Raw genomic sequence first — 20,980 nt, forward strand, 5'->3', positions numbered from 1 at the left:
AACTGTAAAGGAAGAAGTAAACTTTTCTGTTTGCGGATTATATGATCTTACATGTAGGAAACTCTAAAGATTCCACAAAAAGTGTTAGAACTAATATGTTTCTATATACTCACAACGAGCAACCTAAAAAGAAAATTACAAAAACAATTCTATTTACAATAGCATCAAATATACTTAGGAATTAACTTAACCAAAGAAGCGAAAGACTTGTACAATGAAAATTCCAAAACATTGCTGAAAGAAATTAAAGACAAAAAATAAATGGAAACTTATCCGATGTTCATGGGTTCGAAGGAATAGAAAGAAAATGGAACATCCCATTTTAGTGAAATTCATACAGCGAATTATGGAATAAAGCACCTAGAGTAGCAAAAGTTTTTAAAAGTTGGATGTCAGAAAGGAGGCTATTCCCTTTAATCACCCTCCATGATGCATTTTATAAGTTGTCTCCTTGATTTTATGTTATCGTCCTTCAAATATAAGCCTTTCGGGATAGATAGCATTATGAATATTGAAAATATTTATAGTTGGGAATGGCTGTCAATGAGATAAGCTGCCAGAGAATATACACTGTTAAGTTTGTGAAGCTCTGAAACAATATGTAGAAAACACTTTAGTGTAGTAAGAAGCATATGCTACTATCTCCAATTCAAAATACTTAACAGTTTTTAACGTTGTGCTCCTTGTATTGTGCAATGTGGAAAAATGTAAAGTTCTGAGTGCTGACTTTATTTTTCAGGGCCTAGAATCGAAAGTTTCTGTGAAACAAGCACATAATAATAATGCCTTACATTACAGATCCGGAATAGATAACATCAAACTTTAATTGATTTATACATGGAATGCCTGACGCTGGTTAACAAAATTATTCTCTCTTGTGTAAGTAAAAAAAATCCAATTATTCTTTAAACATTGCCTAAGCATTGTGGTAAAAACTATTTTTATTCTCTTCATAGTATTTTCCTCTTTGAAAAACTTCTAGTTTCATTTGTATGCTTTCCATCTTTGTTTTCCTATATTAAAGTTATCATACTTTAAAAATCCATCTTTACTTATTGGCAATATAAATAATCTTGTGCTTTTCAATGACACCAATGTCGTGTTCCAGTTGCTTCATTTCTTCTTCCAGCTTCTGCTTGCGTATCTTCTTCGGTATGGAATCGATGAAGACCGAGAGGGACTGGGACTCCTTGTGCACCTCCTCCCAGTTCTTTTTCAGCCCCTGCAAATGGTAAAGAAAGCTGAATATGCATGTAAACTGTAAAAGTGAAGTAAATGGTAAAGAAAACCATACTGGTGTGGAGAATGTAAATAGGTTAAAAAAAAAAAACTGATGAAAATAACTTTTAAAATGATATGTATTTATCAAGTACTTGGCCGCAGTAACAAAATGTACTGTACAGAGGCCAAACCCTGTCCTGATTCTGTGCCCAGTTCCCAGTGGGAGTATTTATTTGCTCTGTTTTTAATGTTACTGTACTTGTTTTTACCATCAAGTATGCATATGCAGAGTTATGAGTACTATGAAACTAAGCTCATAGAAAATGCTTTGGTAAAAGCAACAACTTAGAATTTATATCCCCAAGCAAAAAGGATTTTTGAACAGGAAATTATTTCATATAAAATTTTTAGGTTTTTTTCTTTAGACTTTTATTTTTAAACCATCATCCCCATTCTTCAACAGAGAAATCACATCAAAAGACTTGCATGGCCATATTTTCTTATATCTGACTAAACGGAATTGTACAAAATGCTGAAATTCAGTTTAACATGACATAAAATGATCTTTTATGTCTCTTCGATATATTAGAATTCTTCCTCCATATAGTCAAGGGATCAATACTTCCTATTAATGCATTCTAGAAAAGACCAAAATGTCATTAAATATAACATACATGCTCATTCAATAATGTAGTTAATTTTTTATATTCTCAGTAACGAACAAATTCAAAATTAGGGATCTCTTAGGAGCAGTAAAGGTTATTTTCATCTCTGCGCTGTCACCATTTCTTATCACAATGCACTAGAGGCATCACTGACAAAACGATCTTAAACTATAAATTGAATTCATGCAATGAAATTTTATAAATTAATGCTTTCTTTTATGGGTGCACAAATAATTTTATTTACACAAAACAAAAAGTAAAACTGAAAGTACGCTTAAAATATTGCCTTGAAAACATGATCCTTGAAAACTATGGCCATACATTTAGGTTTAAGAGATTAGAACTGTCTTACATAATAATGCCTTCATAATAAAGTCTCATAGTATAAATTTAATCTTGTAGAAACCATTCAAGGACAATAAAATTTTATTGACTTATTTCCATGCTTAGGTAAAAATAAAGATAGGCTTGGGCATATTGTATAGAATAGGTTGGTTGCAAACAAGGACAACACATTTTGAACACTTGAGCAAGACCATATCAAGGATTTGGGAAAGGAAAAAGGTAGAAGAAGTTTCCAGGTTAAATTTTTAAGAGGGGGATGGATTAACACAGTTAATAGTATGTAAGATACAGTCTAATATATATTCTCATACATATCTGAATAGTACATGAGATATATTCCAAAAAGAAGTCCTCAAAGGAATTCTATTGTTCCATCATCTTTCATTATGAAATGGGAAATGTTTCCAAGGTGCCCCACAGGGATGCTTATTGCAGAGAGGAAATCTATGTGTTTACACACTTTCAAATATCAAAGGTTTTTCATAGCTAGTTAGGTGACATTTCTATATTACTTATGGTCTGTCTCTGCATTTCCTTCTAGTGTGGACAATGATGTTTGGATCAAAGTCAACAGCAAGGGATGAGAACGACATGTAACTAACATTTCATATTATATTGAAATAGCTTCTTTGTTGTTTTTAAGATTTGTGTTGTTTCATCTAAAAAAGAAATCTTGTATTCATTGCAGCAGTGGTATTTTCCCCTTATTTTTATTTCTTATTTTTTTCTCACTTCTATTTTAATGCTGAAATAATATTAATCTTGGAAAAACTTCAAATGGGAAGAAGCAGTCACAATACAGTGCCTTCATGCAATTTCATGCTCCTTTTGCACCCATTCCACCCCATCCATTCTCCACTTCCTTGTCCTGCGCTGTGATGAGGGGCGGGGTGGGGTGCGGTGGTGGTAGAGTTGATTGTTGTGGGTTACACCTCCACCCTCACATGCTAGCTCTTTTGTCCTTCAGCCTCTGCCTAAGTTCAGCCAGAAAAAAAAAAAAAAAAGGCCCCAGTAGGAGAGAGAGGTTGGGGCATTTCTCCCTCCTCTCCCTTGACATTACCTGACACTAGTTCTGGCTCATCCATCTGTGACTGCAACACCTGTCAGGTGGCCCATCGTCCAGGCTCTGGTAACACTGTTTCTTGCTCTGCCCGTCAAGCCTTGGGTGGTGGCGGATTCCACTGCCTTTAGTCCTGGGTTGCCTTTGTGCTCCTCGTGGGTTCCCTTAGCCCTGCTTCACTTCTGTAACCAGTTCCTTCAACTCTCTTCAGAATTCCAGCTGCGTGTGCCTGCTACTTCCTGCTGGAGCCCTGACTGGCAGAGCTTCCTTCAGTTACTTCCTATGCACATGATGCAGTGGGAAAACACTGGCCTGGGAACTGGTCGATGTGAGTTTTAGTCCCTCTTCGGCTACGTGATAAGGACTACATCTGTTTTGCTCACTACAGTGTCCCCCAGTGTACCTTCCAGGTACAGTGCCTGGAACACTGCAGATGTTCAATAAATGAATGCATCCCTGCTCACATCCCCCAATATTTTAAATGCTTCAGATAAAAGTCTTGCTAAACATTCCAATGTAAACATGTATTTAGGTCTGTTTTATTCAAAAATTCATTTGGCTTATAGGAAAGTAAAAAAAAAAAAAGAGTTAGGCTAGGGACAGTTTCAATTATTCTAGAGCTCCATCTAGTGAAAAATATTTAATTTATGGATAATATTTTTGAAAAATTCAGGGACATGAGAATGAAAATAAAAATGCTTTTTTGCTTTATTTACGCATGTTCATTGAAGGAGAAGGTGAGTTTCCTTACAACACTACTTCAGGGGAAAAGAAAAAAAAAAAAAAAACCTAGAAGCTCACCAAATTGGAAACAAAGTATTATTCAACAATCCCTACATTATAACTTTCTGTTTTTCCCAAGAGTCAGCTTTGCTGCATGTAGTTGTCACCACCACCAAAAGAGAGTGATCCGATTTCAAAATCAAAGTGCTTTGACAAAATAATTGGTGGCAGACCTTCCTTTCAGAGGTGTTCTAAACGTAGGAATAGAAATTACAGAACACTCACCTGTAGAACTGCCTCCCTTTCTTCATCAGATAGCCTTTTCATAGCTGCTTTCCTGAGGTTTTCCTGGATATACTTATCATATTCCTCTTGGGCTTTCTTTACTTCCTCATTTCGCTTACATATATATTCAGGTGTGATACCATAATCCTTATAATGATTTTTCAGAAAAGAAAAAACAAATCAATATCCTGAATGCTCTCTTACATATATGTACATACCAACCAATGACTGGGAGAAAAAGAAATGGTACAGACTTGAAGCCGAAGCTTAAAGCACTATAAACTGATAAAATTCAGTAACTTTTTTCCTCATCGGGAACTAGTTGATTCTGGTCTTTTAAAACCATCTGAGTTGTTATTGTGGCCACTTCTTTTCTCTCTGAATGTTTCTAGCGCTTGCTCTTGGCCGGTGACCCAGCCATTACTTTACCCCTAGGATTAAATAAAACCATTTTCTTTATTTCTTTTAGGTGCTTTAACTTTTACTTTGAAACATTTTGACTATCTTGAGGCCTCTTTTGCAAGATCTTATTCAATAAAATAGGATACATGGTTCCAAGACATTATGAAAACAAACTCAAAAGATACTAAGCACATCTGCTTTAAGACAGAATTGACTTGGTACCCTAAGGTTGTTTTCAGAATGCAAATTACATTTTTAGGCTCCTGGGCTGCTTTTAAGGACTGACAGTGAAGTAGTCATATGAGATTCTTTCATAGTACTGAATGCGTGTGATATCAATGTGTAGAGAAACAAATATTCTTTGTTTATTCTTCAAAAAATCATTTGAGAATGTATTTGGTGCTGGGTAGACTAGTGAATAAGAAAGGCATTCTATGGTGAGAGAAACTCACCTTATGAGGAAAAGAAAGTAATAGGAGCTATTTTAGATAAATAAGGGGGTAAGGAAAGACCTTTCCGAGGAAACAACCATTGAGAGGTATTAGTCATTAAAACTATTCACAAATATTCTGGTTCCTCTCCCTGTGGGTAATTGCTAAGGCAACACTTTCCTGCTCCCCTTGAAGTAAGAGGTAACCATTTAACCTGACTTGCTTAATGTGAGTGGAAGTGACCTCTGTCCCTTAAGAACTAATGAACTATGTTCTTTTTCTGTCTGGTATAGGGATGAGAGATGTTTTGGGTTGCCTGGGACATGGAATAAGAAAAAGAAGCAGAGCTTCCAACAACCCTCAGTGGATGTGTGGCACAAGCAAACCATAAAACTTAGATGGTTTTTGTTACTGAAATGTGGGCTTTATTTGTTACCACAGCATAACTTAACCCATCCTGATTGAATACATGATAGAAATCCTAGCTATAAAGGTGTTCTGGAAAGTTGTAAAGCACTATACAAATAAACTCTAAGAGCACAGTCCAATCCATTCCAGGAAACACAGAGGTCAACATCTCATTACAGCTCAGTACAATTACTGATGTTCATAATGATGAGTCTGTGTCGCCAAAATAAGATTAAATTGTATTTGACATACTCTGTTTAATAAATGGAATGACGTGATACATTTTAGGAAAATGAACTATCTTACAAATGGGTAAAAGCTTGGTGATCTCAAATATTCCCATGTGCTGGATCATTGAGGGCTAATGCATTACTATTTGTACTAATAATTGCATATGCTATAATATATACATTTTATTGAACTTTTATTAGGTGCCAGGTATTGTGACAAGTGCTTAATATTTGTATATCATTTGATCCGCACTGCAACCCCGTAATAAATCTAACAACTTGTTAAAGATCACAGAGTTAAGTGAGTGTCAGAATTAGAACTTGAAATGGTGTCATACTACTATAATATATTGCAGGCAATCATCCATCCTTCCATTTGCTTTCACAAATTGTTTTCCATGGGAAAAATGGGCATATAATATTTTATTTGAAACTAAAACATGAGGTTAACTCACTTTTAAAAAATGACACTGCCCTTAAAAAGACTTACTATCTCATTTACCAATAATATATTATTTAAAACTTAACTCTGAGAAGTGGAAAGTACGTCGAGTAAGTCCTTTGTGAGTCCTGATTGCTTAGCCAGCAACACCAAGAGGACAGCAGGTGTGGAGTGTTTGCTTGGCTCAGTAAATAAGCACAGACAGAATTTTTCTGTCTCTGCGATGGATTTGTTGTTCAGTTTTCTGTTCAAGGCAGAAAATGTATGGAGGTAGACAGCCTAGACAGAAGGCAGCCAGAAGGAGGAGGGCAGACTGTGTGGCAGTTGGTGGCATGACTGTCGAAAGAGAAGGGGTTTTACATGACGGAGGAGAAATAATGGACTGGAAGTAGCTTTAAAGAGCCAAGAGAGTGAATTTTCTGTTTCTCCACATCCTTTGGGACAAGGGCTATGAACAGCCTCCAAGAGCCACAGAAAGAGGGAGTATCAGAGAAGCGTGGAATAACTTTATTGGCATGTGCTGCCAACTCGAAGACTCCTGCTAAAGTCTTCCAAAGCTGTCTCAGCCAATGGAGTGACAGAGTTTCTGAGGGAATAACCAGTGTTCTCTGACAACAGCCTTGAGGTTCCTGTTTAGATTTTTAACGGGCACTGGATTTCTCGTGGTAGATCACTGGACTACGTGAATGCAGGCCCCTCATACACACTATTGCAATTTCTTCCTTTTTTTCTCTTCCTTCCTTCTTTCCTTTCTTTTTTTGCCAAACCTTATCATTATGTTTTATTCTTCTCTGGGGTTTTGCACTCATATTTTACTATGCGTTTTGAGCACTTTTATGCTCTATAAGTATAAATAGGTTTTGTATAGGTTTTTTTTTTGGTAAGCTTTTTCAACTTTAAAGACCTCTTCTATTCAAACTGCTCAACCCAAGCTTTATAATTTTCCCCAATGAAATTATATGCCTATCTGATAAGCGCCTTTTCAGATAGAAAAGAAGGTCCCAAAAGGATGAGATTATTGTACAGCACTTCCAAGGTCTGCTTTACTCCAAACTAAAAACAAACAAATATATTCAATAATAATGAGAATTAGTTACCCTACACTGATGGCCCGCGTGCCTCTAAAGTTGTTTCCCTCTTCATTTCTCTCATTCTGCTACCAAGACACTGAAATCTAATGACTAAATCTTATTAGGATCTTCTGAAAGCTTATTCCTTCTTGATTTATAGGAATGGCTATGCTTTTAAAGACACGACCACCTCAGCTAAAATCAATGCCTTTTAGAGAATGTTATAATTATTAAATATATTAATAATTGAAATTTAAGAAAAAACATTATAGTTTTCCTCTACTGAACTCTACGATATTCGTTCCTTCCAAATTCCCTGTCATTCCATCACATTCCGTTTGGACCAAACACCGATGTCAGGGAAATGAGAACTGGCAATCTAGATAAGCTGTCCAGTGAGAGTACTAGTGATGATAATACAGACAATCGTTATGAAGACCATATGTAGATTATGTGGCTCGCAAGTTTATCACAAGGCTACCTTTTTATTGATGTATTTTGGAACTAGTCCTGAAGGTTCCAGATCATGCTTGTCTCCAGTTCTCTTGTCCACGAAAATTGGTTTAGGCTTTTTAGCCACTCCCATAATGACATCGGCTGCATTCGTATGGATAAAATTTTTTTCACTCTGTACTCCCATGACTGGGTGATCAGTCCTCAGTGGCACAGAAGGTTTTTTGGGCTCATTCCGATCAAACTTTTTTTCTGTTAAACATAACGTTTCCTAGTTAATGTTAAACTATAAATATTACAACACAGTGCTATTTATAACATCTAGATATTTTACCACTACTATACTGAAGTTTTATTAATAATATGTTCAAATACTTAAGATGAAAATCAGTAGTCATAAATGCAAAAAATTAAGTGCAACATAATCAATTAACATGGTAGTGAACAGTATTAAAATCTAAGGGAAGAAGATAAGTATCCAAAATCCTATGCTAGCTAACTAATACATTTTCACTAGCTACTGCGAAAATATTTTCTTCTATTCAACAACCAAAGTTCAGCTTTCCCAATGGAAAAAAAGTTCACAAAAATATTAAAATTTTTTCTGAATACTATTATCAATATTACTAATAATTGCTTCTTCAGAGGCAAGTTATTATAAAATCACAATGTAAATAAATCAGACTTGAAGTATTGAAAGTCCAAGAATCTATGGATTTTTTTTCACTAAAACTACTATTATTATAAGGTATAAAAATCATGTAAGGTATAAAAAACATGCAGCCTAACAATAAAACATTACACTATAATTAAAGTTTACTATTTACTCCTCCGTGATTGCATCTTGCCTCTTAAAATAACTACTCTTCAGAATTTATTTTATTTCTCTAAACCACATTAGAGGCAGGTGAAACTGGCCTCTTCAACTTGACCATTCTGACTTATCTATTTTGATACAGCATATCAAAATGGTTTGTAAAAATATTAAAATGTAAAATAATTATGATTTATTTCTAAGAGCCGAAAGCAACAACTCTTGAAAAACCTAACTCATATCTTAACCCTACCTATCACACTTACTAGGGGTTTTGACTTTATTTCTGCATTGTTGGAGTTTTTATGAGTGTATATAACTTTTATTATCAGAAAAAATAATACTTACTATTAAAAGTCTATGGGCGGAATTAACCTGTTATGAGCTGAATTGTGTTCTCCCAATATTCATATATTGAAGCCCTAACCCCCAGTACCTCAGAATGTCACCGTATTTGGATATAGGATCTTGAAAGAGGTACGTAAGTTAAAATGAGGTAATTAGGTGGGCTCTAATCCAATATCACTGACATCCTTATAAGAGGAGGAACAGACACACACAGACACATGCAGAAGGAAGACCATGTGAAGGGATAGGGAAAAGACTGCCATCTACAAGCCAAGGAGAGAGGCCTCAAAATGATACCAACTCTGACAACATCTTCATCTTGGACTCTAGTCTTTAGAATTATGACAAAATAAATTTGTTTAAGCTACCCCCATCTGTGATACTTTGTTATGTCAAGTTCTATATCTTCAAGAACATCATAAAGAGTTTTGAATATTCATTTATTCATTAATTCATACAATATATTTTTGTTGAGTAATTACTATGTCCCCAACTAATGCTCTAGAAACCGTATACACAATAGTAAAAAGAGATAAAATCCCTGTTCTCGTGGAGTTTACATTAGTGGGGAAAATAAAATTTAATATGTAGAATATAATGTATATATTTGGTTGAACTATATGTGAAATTATTAGAGGTTTTGACCTCCAAAATTCATATCTTCTTCCTGTTTAACATATCACTGATATGTTATAAACATTGTTAGAAATTGAATTATGGAATTATTATGAAGCTTGGAGCAGAGAATAAGGCCTTATTGGTGGAACTCGAATAGCTTCCTTCTACCAGATACACTCAACCAAACAAGGTTTGCATGATCTGATTGCCTACAATACCAGAAGTATCTATCCTCTAGGTGTTCACATGGAAAATATTCAAAAGCCAAATTTCATTATGAATTGAAAGTGCATGCAAATGACTCCTGTAACTATAACAGAACCCATAGCTTTAGAAATGTGCAGAATAAGAGATAAAACTGAATTCTCAGAAAATGAGGAAACTGTTTAGAAAAACTAATAATTCATTCTTAGGTGAATAAATTGAGTAAATTGTAACTCTTGATTGTTTCTGGCTGTCTACCTAACGGTACCTAAAGCCTACCCCTGCCTTTCCCTTATGTTATATTTATTTAACCATTATCTTCTCTCTCATCCCTAGAGTAGGGGTTGGCTAGGGTGTGAGGTTTGGAAAATGGGGTGAAGACGTCTCTTCACAAATTATTTGGTGGTAATAATAAACCTGAAAACCACTGGTTTGGTCTTTTTTAGGGTATGTCAAAATGGCAATGTCAACAGTCTTGTTGTCATGCACATGTTCTATCAATTGAATTTAGAGAAATATTCATGTATCTGTTAAGTATTTTTCAGTGTGTCTAGGGAATCACTGTCTTCAAAATTATTATGTTCAAAATGGCAGAATATTCAAAAAGAGATTGGCAGCAGCCTTGGCCTACATTACTTTTAACTTTGTCTCATTGGACTGGCCTTTTAAAGTTCTTGCAACACCCTGAACTTCTTAATTATTCTTAAGGACAACGAAATTTTGTGTTTGTTTTGCCTTATGATGTTAATAAGAGGCGATACAGGCTTATTCTCTTTTTCCGTAGTGGATACTTTGGATTTAAAGAGTGTGGTTGTTGTGTTAGGTGACATGTTTAACCCTAGAGAAGCTACATGAGGACCCGCGTAATATCCTGGGCCCTGAGGCACCGAAAGAAATCTAATTCCATTTTAAGGGTTTCCTGTGTTCTCAGGTGGTTGTGGATCACAAAATACCAAGACTCCACCTGAGGAAGATACAAAACAGACTTTTGAAGACATGAATTTGGGCGTGAATGTTGTATTTTCAGACATACTTCTTCCATCCTTCCTGATAATTCTTTCATCCTTTGTCATGGCGTATGAATTATGAGAGAGGGTTGTGGGATATAAAATATGGACATAGGGAGTAGTAGTTTCACTTTTGTCAAAAGCTACACCCTAGCTGGGCTCGAGACGTTGAATTATTACCTCCTGGATGCCAGAAGATATAAAAAGGCTAACTTTTTCAAAGACGTAGGTTCACATCCTTCTTTTCCTTATTGTCCTAAAACATCATGGAACACAACCCCAGGATGGGAGGAAGCTGCTTCCTCGCATACCTGTCACAGATCCCTTTCCATCCACTCTCCATTTTCCTAATAGCCTTCTTTCCCGATATCTATATACTCTAAGATTAATTACATAATTTGTGAGGCCCAGTACAAAATGAAAATGTAAGCCTCCTTGATTCAAAATTATTAAGAGTTTCAAGATGACAAAGCAGAGCATTAAATCAAGCATGGGATCCTCCTAAGTACAAGTAGAAGCACTTGTGACTGCACAAGTAGCATGTCCAAGGACTGACTGTCTACCATTCTCTCATGAAGGCTTCTCCATTACAGCCAACTCCTTACTATCCTAATGGTCTTAGAAAACTGAGAGACTCAACTCTCACACTTAAGCCTAAAGTGAACCTGGAAGTCACTTCAACAACTGGGAGTAATGGTTATAGTTTTTATCTCTTGAAGAAAAGACCCCTGCCCACTGGGGTTTAGAACTCTTATAATAGTTGTTATTGAATTCATACGGCTAAGGACTAAGACGGTGAGGCATGTGGTGCTGCAGGTGGGGCTTTATTGGATCGTCCAAGGCGTAGTTCAAGATGCTTGCACCACCCAAAGGAAAGTCTGTTTTGAGGGCAACTTAGCATTCTCTACTCTCTTTTTCTATACATTCTCTACTTCTACTTTGTTTTAGCCTTTCAAAACCTGTTTAATATGAGGTAAAGTTGTTATCACCTGTGAATAGTTAATGTTAATAGACAATAAAATAATTTTAGTTAAATTTAGTTAACACCGTTAATATAAAAAGAATGGTAAAACCTACTGGGTGGTAAAGTTTTTTCCTTTGAATGTTTCTTCAGGAAATCCTTTGGAGAAGGTACATCAACTTTTGGCGGTCCCATAGTTTTCATTGTAGTTTTAAATTTGTGCATGTCCTCTTTTACAGCTGTCTTAAAAATTGACACATACCTAAAATTTAAAAAGACATAGCATTTATATTTCTAGTAAAATTATTTAAAGTTTAAAAAAGGATATACATTTCTAATTTATGTAAGTCTATATTAATTTGGAGATAGCCATAAAGCATAATTATCAGAGCCTTATCTATCAGGCTTAGGCAAGCTAGATGGAAGCTTTGCTCTAAGAAAAAAGTGCCGAGTAAAGATGTTCGTGGTGTTTCTTTATTATCCTTTGAACAATCTAAGCATCGATAGGTTGTTCAAAGGATAATAAAGAAACACCACGAACATTGATTTTACCTCTCTCTTTCTTGATAGATATTGTTAATTTGTGTCCTTCTTTTCTCTCTTGCCCATTCTTTTTCTTCCTCCCTCCTTCCTTCCCTCCTTCCCTCCCTCCCTCACCCCCACCCACCCCATACCCTCTTCTTGTCTAATCAGTCTGGCTAGGGGATTATTAATTTTATTGCTCTTCTCAAAGAACCAGCTTTTCGTTGATTTTCTCCACTGTTTACCTACTTTACATTTCAGTGATTTCTGCATTGATCTTTACTATTTCTCCTCTTTTGGGTTTCTTTCTTTCCTTTCTTTCTTTTCCTTTCTTCCTTTCTTTCTTTCTTCCTTTCTTCCTTTCTTCCTTTCTTCCTTTCTTCCTTTCTTTTTTCCTTCCTTCCTTCCTTCCTTCCTTCCCTCCTTTCTTCCTTTCTTTCTCGCCTCCATACTCTTCCTTTCTTCCTTCCTTCCTTCCTTCCTTCCTTCCTTCCTTCCTTCCTTCCTTCCTTCCTTTTTTTTTTTAAGGTGCAAATTTAGGTACTTGACTTTTAACCTTTATACTTTTCCAATAGAAGTATTTAAAGCTATAAAATTCCCTCTATGCACTGTTTTATAGCTGCATCCTACAAATTTTGACATACAATGCTTTCATTTTCATTCAGCTGAAAATACCTTTTAAATTCCTTTCTGACACTTTCTTTGACTTAGGAGTTTGCTTAGATGTGTTTTCTTTGGTTTCCAAATATTTGGGGATTTGCCAGATATCTTTCTGATTTCTAATTAATTTCTATTGGGGTTAGAGAATATACTTTGTAGGATTTCAATCCTCTTAAATTTTCTGACACTTGCTTTAAGGCAAAAAGTATGGTCTATCTTGGTAAATGCTCCGTAAACACTTGAAAAGGAAGTGTACTTTGCTGTGATTGGCTGGTGCATTCTATAAATGAAGATTAGGTCAGACTGTTTGCTTGTTTTTAAGTGTTCTATTAATTATTGAAATCTCTGACATAATTGTGGATTCTTCTATTTCTTTTATTTCTATTAGTTTTTGCTTCGTATGTTTTGACACTGTTAGTAGGTGTATAGCATTTAGAATTACCATATCTTTTTGAAAAACTAACTATTTCATCATTATAAAATACTTTTTATCCCTGAAAAATTCTGTATTCTAAAATCTATGTCTTATATGAATATAACCTCTCCAGCATTCCTTTGATTTCTGGTAACGTAGTATTTTTTCATTCTTCAACTTTTTACTTATTCAATCCAAATTTCCAACTTGCACCTTTATTTTTAAAGGGGTTTTCTCATAGAGAGCATTGAATTTTTACCCTTTCTAACAATCCCCTTTACTTGGTGTGTTTAGACCATTCACATTTAATGTGATTTTAAAAATATGTTCATGTTTAAATTTTCCGTCTTGCTGTTTGTTTTCTACGTACCCCATTGTACACTTATTCTTTTTTTTAAATCCTGCCTTACTGTTGTTTTTGTTTGGATTTTGTTTTATTTTGTGGAAGTTCTAAGGTTTAAAATATACATATTTAACTTACCGTAGCCTACATTCAAATATCATTTCAAATATGGTATAAGAACCTTACAAAAGAATACTTGCATTTACTGCTCCCCCAACCTTAGACCTAACATTGTAATATATTTTACTTCTATATGTGCTATAAAAACCATAATTCATTGTGATTTTCCCTTTAAAAGCCAATTGTGTTTTAAAGAAATTTAAAAAGAAAAATTAATATTTACACATATATTTACCATTTTCCGTATTCTTTATTTCATTGTGTCAATCCAAATTTCCAACTTGCACCCTTTCTTGTGCATTAAAAACTTTTCAATTTCTGACTTCCATTGTTTCTGATGAGATATTTGCTGTCTTTTTTTTCTTTATGTGCAATGGAATTTTTTCCCCACTCTTTGGCTGTTTTAAAGATTTTTTAAAATTATTATTGTTTTTAAGAAACTTGATTGTAATGGCCTTTGGTATGGTGGTGGTCTTCTGTCAATCTTCTTCTCCTCCTCCTCTGCCCCCTTCTCTCTTTCTCTTTCTCCTTCTTCTTCAGTTTCATTGTAATTCTTGAATTTATAGGTTTAGGAATTTCATTAACTTTGTCAAAACTTTGGCCATTTTTCAAATGTTTCTTTTGTTTACTCATCCTCTTTTCTCTTTCTGGGATTCTAATTACACTTATGTTAGGCTTCTTGATGTTCTTCACAGCTCACTGATTCTGTTTTCCTTTTCAGTTTTTTTTTTCTGCTTTATTTTGTATTGTTCTATTACTATGTCTTCAAATTCAATAACATTTTCTTCAGTGTGTTAGCTGCTATTAATCCCATCTAGTATTCTATTTTTGTTTTAGACATGGTATGCTTTATGTCTGCAAGTTAGATTTAGGTCTTTTTTAAAAATCCATTTCTCTCTGTATTTTGCTCACGTTTTCCTTCTCTCTGTTTTTGAACACATGGGAGAATATTTAAAATAATGATTTTAATGTCCTTGTCTACTAATTCTCTCACTGATGTCATCAATTCTTTGTCTGTTTTTATTGACTGATTTTTCTCTCGGTTATGCATTATTTCTGGGTCCAGAAGAGCTTTTAATCTAGTTCTAACTTGGCTCTACTACAGCAATATACTTATGAGTGCATTAGTCAATGCCCTGTGCTTTAGGAGGTGTTTCCACTCTGGCTCGTGGGAATGTGAACTTTACCTGGCTCTGCTGCCTCTGTAGTTTCGTCAAAACACTGTCAACCAAAGACTTCAGGGAACTCCTCCTGCATATTTCAATCTCTCCGTCTTTCTGTCTGTCTCTGTCTGTCTCTGCTCCCTTTCCTTTCTCTCTTTCTCTCTCTCCCTCTCCTGCAGTTCTCACCTTTCCCATACTCTGTGCTATGAATTCTACATGCCTTGACCTCCCAAATTCTAAACTCTGTTTCCTTAACTCAGGAAAACTACTGGGTTTTATTTAAATTCCTTTTCCCTAGGCTTTTGCCTGTGAATTCTCTCCAGGGAGTATGTTGAGGCAATTGCAGGGCTTGTTTCCCTTCTCGTAGGGATGACTGCTCTGTGCTGCTTGTTGTCCAGTGTCTGCAAACCATTGCTTTATTATTTTTTTCTGTTGTTTTAGTTGTTTAAGGTGAGAGGGTAAATTCCATTTTTGATTAGAAGCAGAAGTTCAGCTAAACCACTTTTAACAACTTGTATTCTCTTCTTACTTATGTGGATAAGTTTGTTTGAAGAAAAATTAAATGGTTTCTTTCCTCAATCCTGAACTCAATGGCTAGGAATTAATTATGGTCCAAATGGAATGAGCTCTTTAGGTACCTTCGGGAAATAAAGTTCAATCCATACCCATGCCTTATAATTCCCATGGAAGCTGGAATTGGCAGATATGATCTCTTAATTAATAAAATATTCCTTTGGGGGTAGAAAAGGAGTGTGAATACTCTCACCTCTTTTTAATTTACAGTCTTGTGATTCTATACATTATTTTGTGTGAGCTCAAAGCTTATCTATCTGTTATAGAAAACAAGATATTCTAGTCTATATGAATACTGTATATTTTTATTTTTCCAAATTACAAAAATAAAAATAAAACTAATATTATGTCAAGTGTATCTCAATTTAAAAAATGAATAAAAATCTAGGTTCCTTTCATCTCCTCAACCATTTTCCAGAATAAATTCTGTTTTCTGTATTTCTATTTACGTATGAATTGTAACTTAATTTTTAAAACTTAATATAATGTGATATCTTTCCATATTAGTTTATGTAAAGCTTATACTTTCTTTTCAACAATTACATTTTATTCCATTTTTCTGGATGGTGTGGTTTTATTATAAAGATCTAAAAATGACTTTATTAGACAACTGGCCATACTTTCTACTTGCTATTAGTTGTCAGCTATAGATTAATTATTCAACCTAAAATTTTCATGTTCAATAAATATACCATACTTATATTAATTTTATTGCCAATAATCACTAGATAATAGGTCATGTCCAGTCTTTAGATATAATATACATTTTTAAAGCAGATTATCTTAAAGAGCACATGGTGACCAAAATTTGGGACAGTTTGATAACATTTGCTTGAGATTTTTTTTTTCCTAATAGGTTAGATGGGCATCTGGTTAACCAATTTTTTTTTTTTTTAAATTTCTGGCCCATATTATTTCAGTGCTTCTCTATTGTATAGAACTTTGGGACCTAGACTGTATTAGAAAGTCCCCCTAATTATTTCTTGAAGAGAATTTTGTCTATGTACATAGATACACCTTAAGCCCACCTAAACACAGTGAAGTAAAAGTCTTCAATTCAGCTTCCTGACTATATCAGGTAAGTCAATTTCCACAAATGGATGCCAATTCTCCTCCCAGCTTGGCTGGCTGCCAAAGCTATGCTGCTCTGCACTTAATTGATAACACATGTATGTGTCATTGAGTGTAACTCTGATCTTATTGCTGCTCAGTATCTATTGCAAGCTGTTGAGAGAAATAATAAATATGGTAGATTATCAAAAAGATATGTAGTTAATGTATTCATTTAGATCTGTGCTGGACAATACAGGGGTTACCAGCCAAATGTGGACAGTGAGCCAAATGGGGCTAGTACTATATGCTGAAATCATAGTATTTTTGACATATTGGGTTAAATAAAATATATCATTAAAATTAATTTTACCTGTTTTCTACCTTTTAAAAGTTGAGAAAACCAATCAAATGCACCTAAGCCATCAAAAAAATTAAAAATCACATATGTGGCTCACATTTTACTGGATAGTGCTGATCTAGAGATCAGAAAAATCAATTCTCGAATTAAACGATATAATAATATAGTTGCATATCCAGACCATATCATATCCAGGCCTCCAAAACTGCTTCATTAAGTTATGTTTTGGCATGAGGCCATTGGCCTATAATGATATAGGCCAATGGCCTATATCAGACCTATGGAACTCATGTAGTTAATGTAAAAGTACAGCTGAAATCTTTATTCATTACAGTACACACACTGTCTTTCCTCTCTATGAACCGTGGAGGAAGTGTATTTCTGGCTCCACACCAAGAAGACTTGTGCTTCTCAGCTACCGCTTTGCTTTTGTCTTAAGGAAAATTTGACCTAAAGTGTAAGTGATCTTTAGAGGATCCTGGGAAGAAGCTTTCTTCCTTTATGGGTTGCCCACTTTCTAGATAGCATTGAGTCAAATTTGTATCAGATGTCAAGCAAACAAACAAGATTTTAAAGCACACCTTTCATGTGCAAGATATTTCATGCTCATTTGTTGCATTACCTTACTTTTTTATCATTGTTTTTTATTTGCTTTGATATCCTTACTTAAAGATACCTTATAGCATTATAATGTGGTAATGTATAAATAAATACTAAACAATATCTGATACATGATAAATTATCTGAAGACATATATACATACATATATAATTGAAGCCAAAGATACTCGCTAGGTTTGATTTAATTATTTACTCAGGTTAAAAGGCAGAGTGCAAACTGGTTAAAGTGATGTGCTTTTGTGTCAGACTTATATCTAAATCTTAGCTCTTCTTCATCCTAGCTGCCTCAATGTTCTAGGCCTGAGCCTCCTCTTCTATAAAACTGGGACAATACTACTCATTTCATAGGGTTCTTGTGAGACTAAAATAAAATGATTGTGTAAAACATAGAGCAGTGCCTGGCACATTGTAAACACTAATACATCACACAAATTATCATTATTTTTATCAGTAGTATTCTTATTGTTACTGGATATTCACCTTGCTTAAATTTAAAAAATAAAATACTGTTTGATCTTTTACTTGATTTTACCTGTATCCTAGCAGAAACATCTTATTCTCTAAAAAGTCAAGTTATGGTGTGTAAATGGTTATTATAATAGACAGACAGATAGACTGACATACTTTCCTGATATGTAATAAACAGATTCACATACTACAACATATATGTACAATATGCTTAAGATAGTGAACCTTGTTCTGGAATGGAATAAACTTCTAAAAAAATGAGTCTAACACAAAAGTTCACTTATCTACAAATTTCCCTTGCAACTGATTTTAAGAAATTTTTTGATATATTTTCTTCTCAACATTTTTAGATACTAGGTATGTGGGAAATGCCAGATAGGTGTACTAATATACCACATATTTTATAATCTGTAGAAATCTAAATGAGAGGCAATAACCCACATTAAGCCAGTAAATGCAAATATTATCTTCTTTCCTTCTACTCCCTTCACCATAGTTCCTTTTTCCTACTCTTTGTTTCAGAGTCAACCAAGGAGTTTGGGCTTGTCCCTCCGACATTCCCGCAGGGCAATATTATACACATAATAAGGGCTTGCCAAATTAATAAAGATTGTTCCTACAAAAAAATCACTTAGATGCATAGTAAACCTTTTTAATTTACCAACGAACAGATCGTCTAATAAAATACCTTATCATTCAAATTCTTTACCCTATAGAAAATACAAACTACTAGTGAGTTACAGAGGAGTTTTGTCTTGTACAATATATAGGAATTTTGGACCAAAAGTCCATTCGGCAATAATTAATTTGAAAACTCCTCATAAATTCTGCAACTGTATCATATCTGACTTTGCAATTCTTCTTTCCAATCTCTACTAGATTTTGAGAAGCTAATGTGAAACAATGTAGGTATCGCTCTGCTTAAAACAAAGATACTCAAGCTTAAAATGGGAGGATTTGCCCACTTGTTGAGGATGTTATACACCTCAAGTAATTATTAGTAAAAACCTGACTATTAGATCTGAAAGGGACCTAAGTCTAGGTCATTTAGTTTGTTTACATATCAGAAAACAAATGAAAATTTATTTGTGATTCCAAAACCAATTATGTGCCATGCATGTTTGTTTGTTTTTTTTCCTTAGCGTAGTGCTCTTGCATCAGGAAAAAGAGAAACGTAAAAGATAGCAAAAAGACAGTCATAGGAAGAATGAGATTTTCTCTACTAGTTACCTTCTTTTCTCCCCATAGATTTCAAAAAGTTCTAAGTCCCTACACAGGAGAGTAACTGAGATGTTTACTTTGTGGTGAGCTTTTTGAAATGTGAGGCATTCAAGAGGTCCTAACACCTATGCAAAAATTTTAACTTTATTACACTTTTCCTTTCATGCAACTATCAGACCTGAAATAGACCTTAGAAACTAGTCTATTTTGTTTCACTTATCAAAAAATTGAGGCTCAGAAACAAATGAATTTATCTTTGATAATAATCTTGGGGAAAAATATAAATGCTATCCTTTTAGAAAGGGAGTAGTGTAGTCAGAAATAAAACAATGAAATCCTGTAACCAAATATCAAGTATGCTTACGCAGGATAATAAATTGTGATTTTTCTCTTTTCTACAACAAGAAGTTTAACACTATGTTGTATACCACATCATGTATGAACAATTAAATTGTAAAACAATAACATACCGTATTACAGGAGACTAGCCTAAAATGGCCCTCTCACAGCCGTGGATTGCCCTCTCTGTAAATTTAAAGATCTAGATTTTGCTAAACATCTAGATTTTGCAACCTCTTCTTTAAGAGGTTGTTATATGATCCTTAGTTAATCTTGAAATGGAACATTTATTTTCCCATTCTTGTTTCAAGAGATAATCTTGGCTTACCCACATACCTAGGAGGCTGGGGAGGCTCCTTCCAGTCACTGGGTATGAGGTTATAAATGCTCTCAGAAGAGCATGTTGGATCCATGGCCACCAAATGACTCCTAAAAACTACTCAACTTTCTTTTTTCTCACTATACCACTATCTCAGTCTCTTTCTTCACCGTTTCCCCTTTCCTACGCCCTTGCCGTCTTAAGGAACTAACGTTTCTCTCTTTCACGTAATTCTCCTTTGACCTCTTCTTAGCGATCCTCTCTTGGGAAGATACCCTTTGTATTCCTCTTGGGGTTGCTTAGCGTCGTTGACGGCGCGGTTGCCGTAGAAATAGTTACTAGGCGACGGGGAAGTGGAAGGCAGCATTGCAAACTAGGTCTCCTGCCTTCCCTCTCCGCAGCTCCTTCAGGCGAAAAGTTCAATATGAAAACCACTGTTTGTATGGGCCTTTGGAAGTAATGGTGTGAAAAACAGAGTCCCCTTAAAAACGTTGCTCTTTTCTGTCTCTATATAGAGAAAAAAAACAATCTCAGACACAGGAGAAACGCACGGGGACGGCACGCGTCACACCACTAGGCTCCTGCGCGCAGGCTCCTGTGCGCAGGCCCCAGTCCCAACGAGGGCGGGGCGAGGGCCGAGGCCGCGCCGACGCCAGGAAAACTCCCAGAGCGGGGCGGGGCGGGGCGGAGCCCGAGGAGCCGGGAGGGCGCGGGTAGGTGGGGCGCTGGGCGAGAGTCACGTGCCCCTGAAAGCTAAGGCATGGTTGTAAAGTTGCCACTAGAGCATTAAAGGCATGCCCCAACGCACAAAGTGCCCCTTAGTGAGGCTGGGAGCTTTACTGATGCCAGATATTGACGGAAATCTTTGTCCAGTCACCAGCTGACAACGAGTCTAAGTGAACAGAGACTTCAGTGGTTGGACATGACAAATAATACAGACCTTACAGAATTAATTCAGGGAAGTCACCAAACAAAGCGCAACAACAACAATATAATGACTTCCAAAGTTGGAACATTATATTTTTAAATATCTAGTTTTCAACTAAAGTTATAAGCCATCCAAAGAAACAGGACATTATAGTGGATACATAGTAGAAAAAGCAGTCAAAGAATACTAGA

The 20,980-nt window shown here is 35.2% G+C and overlaps 1 protein-coding gene across 1 annotated transcript; it reads right to left on the minus strand.

Annotated features, from left to right (window-relative positions):
• Window positions 1-852: 852 nt before the first annotated feature.
• ENKUR (enkurin, TRPC channel interacting protein) lies at window positions 853-20,419 on the minus strand. The gene is made up of 5 exons (XM_006907011.2): window positions 19,879-20,419; window positions 11,804-11,949; window positions 7,764-7,987; window positions 4,300-4,446; window positions 853-1,222 (listed from the first exon to the last, which is right to left on the minus strand). Exons 1-5 carry the CDS (start codon window positions 19,953-19,955, stop codon window positions 1,049-1,051), a joined length of 768 nt encoding a protein of 255 aa, XP_006907073.1. The 5' UTR covers window positions 19,956-20,419; the 3' UTR covers window positions 853-1,048.
• Between the last annotated feature and the right edge of the window lie 561 nt (window positions 20,420-20,980).

This window comes from Pteropus alecto, unplaced genomic scaffold, assembly GCF_000325575.1.
Source record: "Pteropus alecto unplaced genomic scaffold, ASM32557v1 scaffold11, whole genome shotgun sequence".
NCBI classification, from domain to species: Eukaryota; Metazoa; Chordata; class Mammalia; order Chiroptera; family Pteropodidae; genus Pteropus; species Pteropus alecto.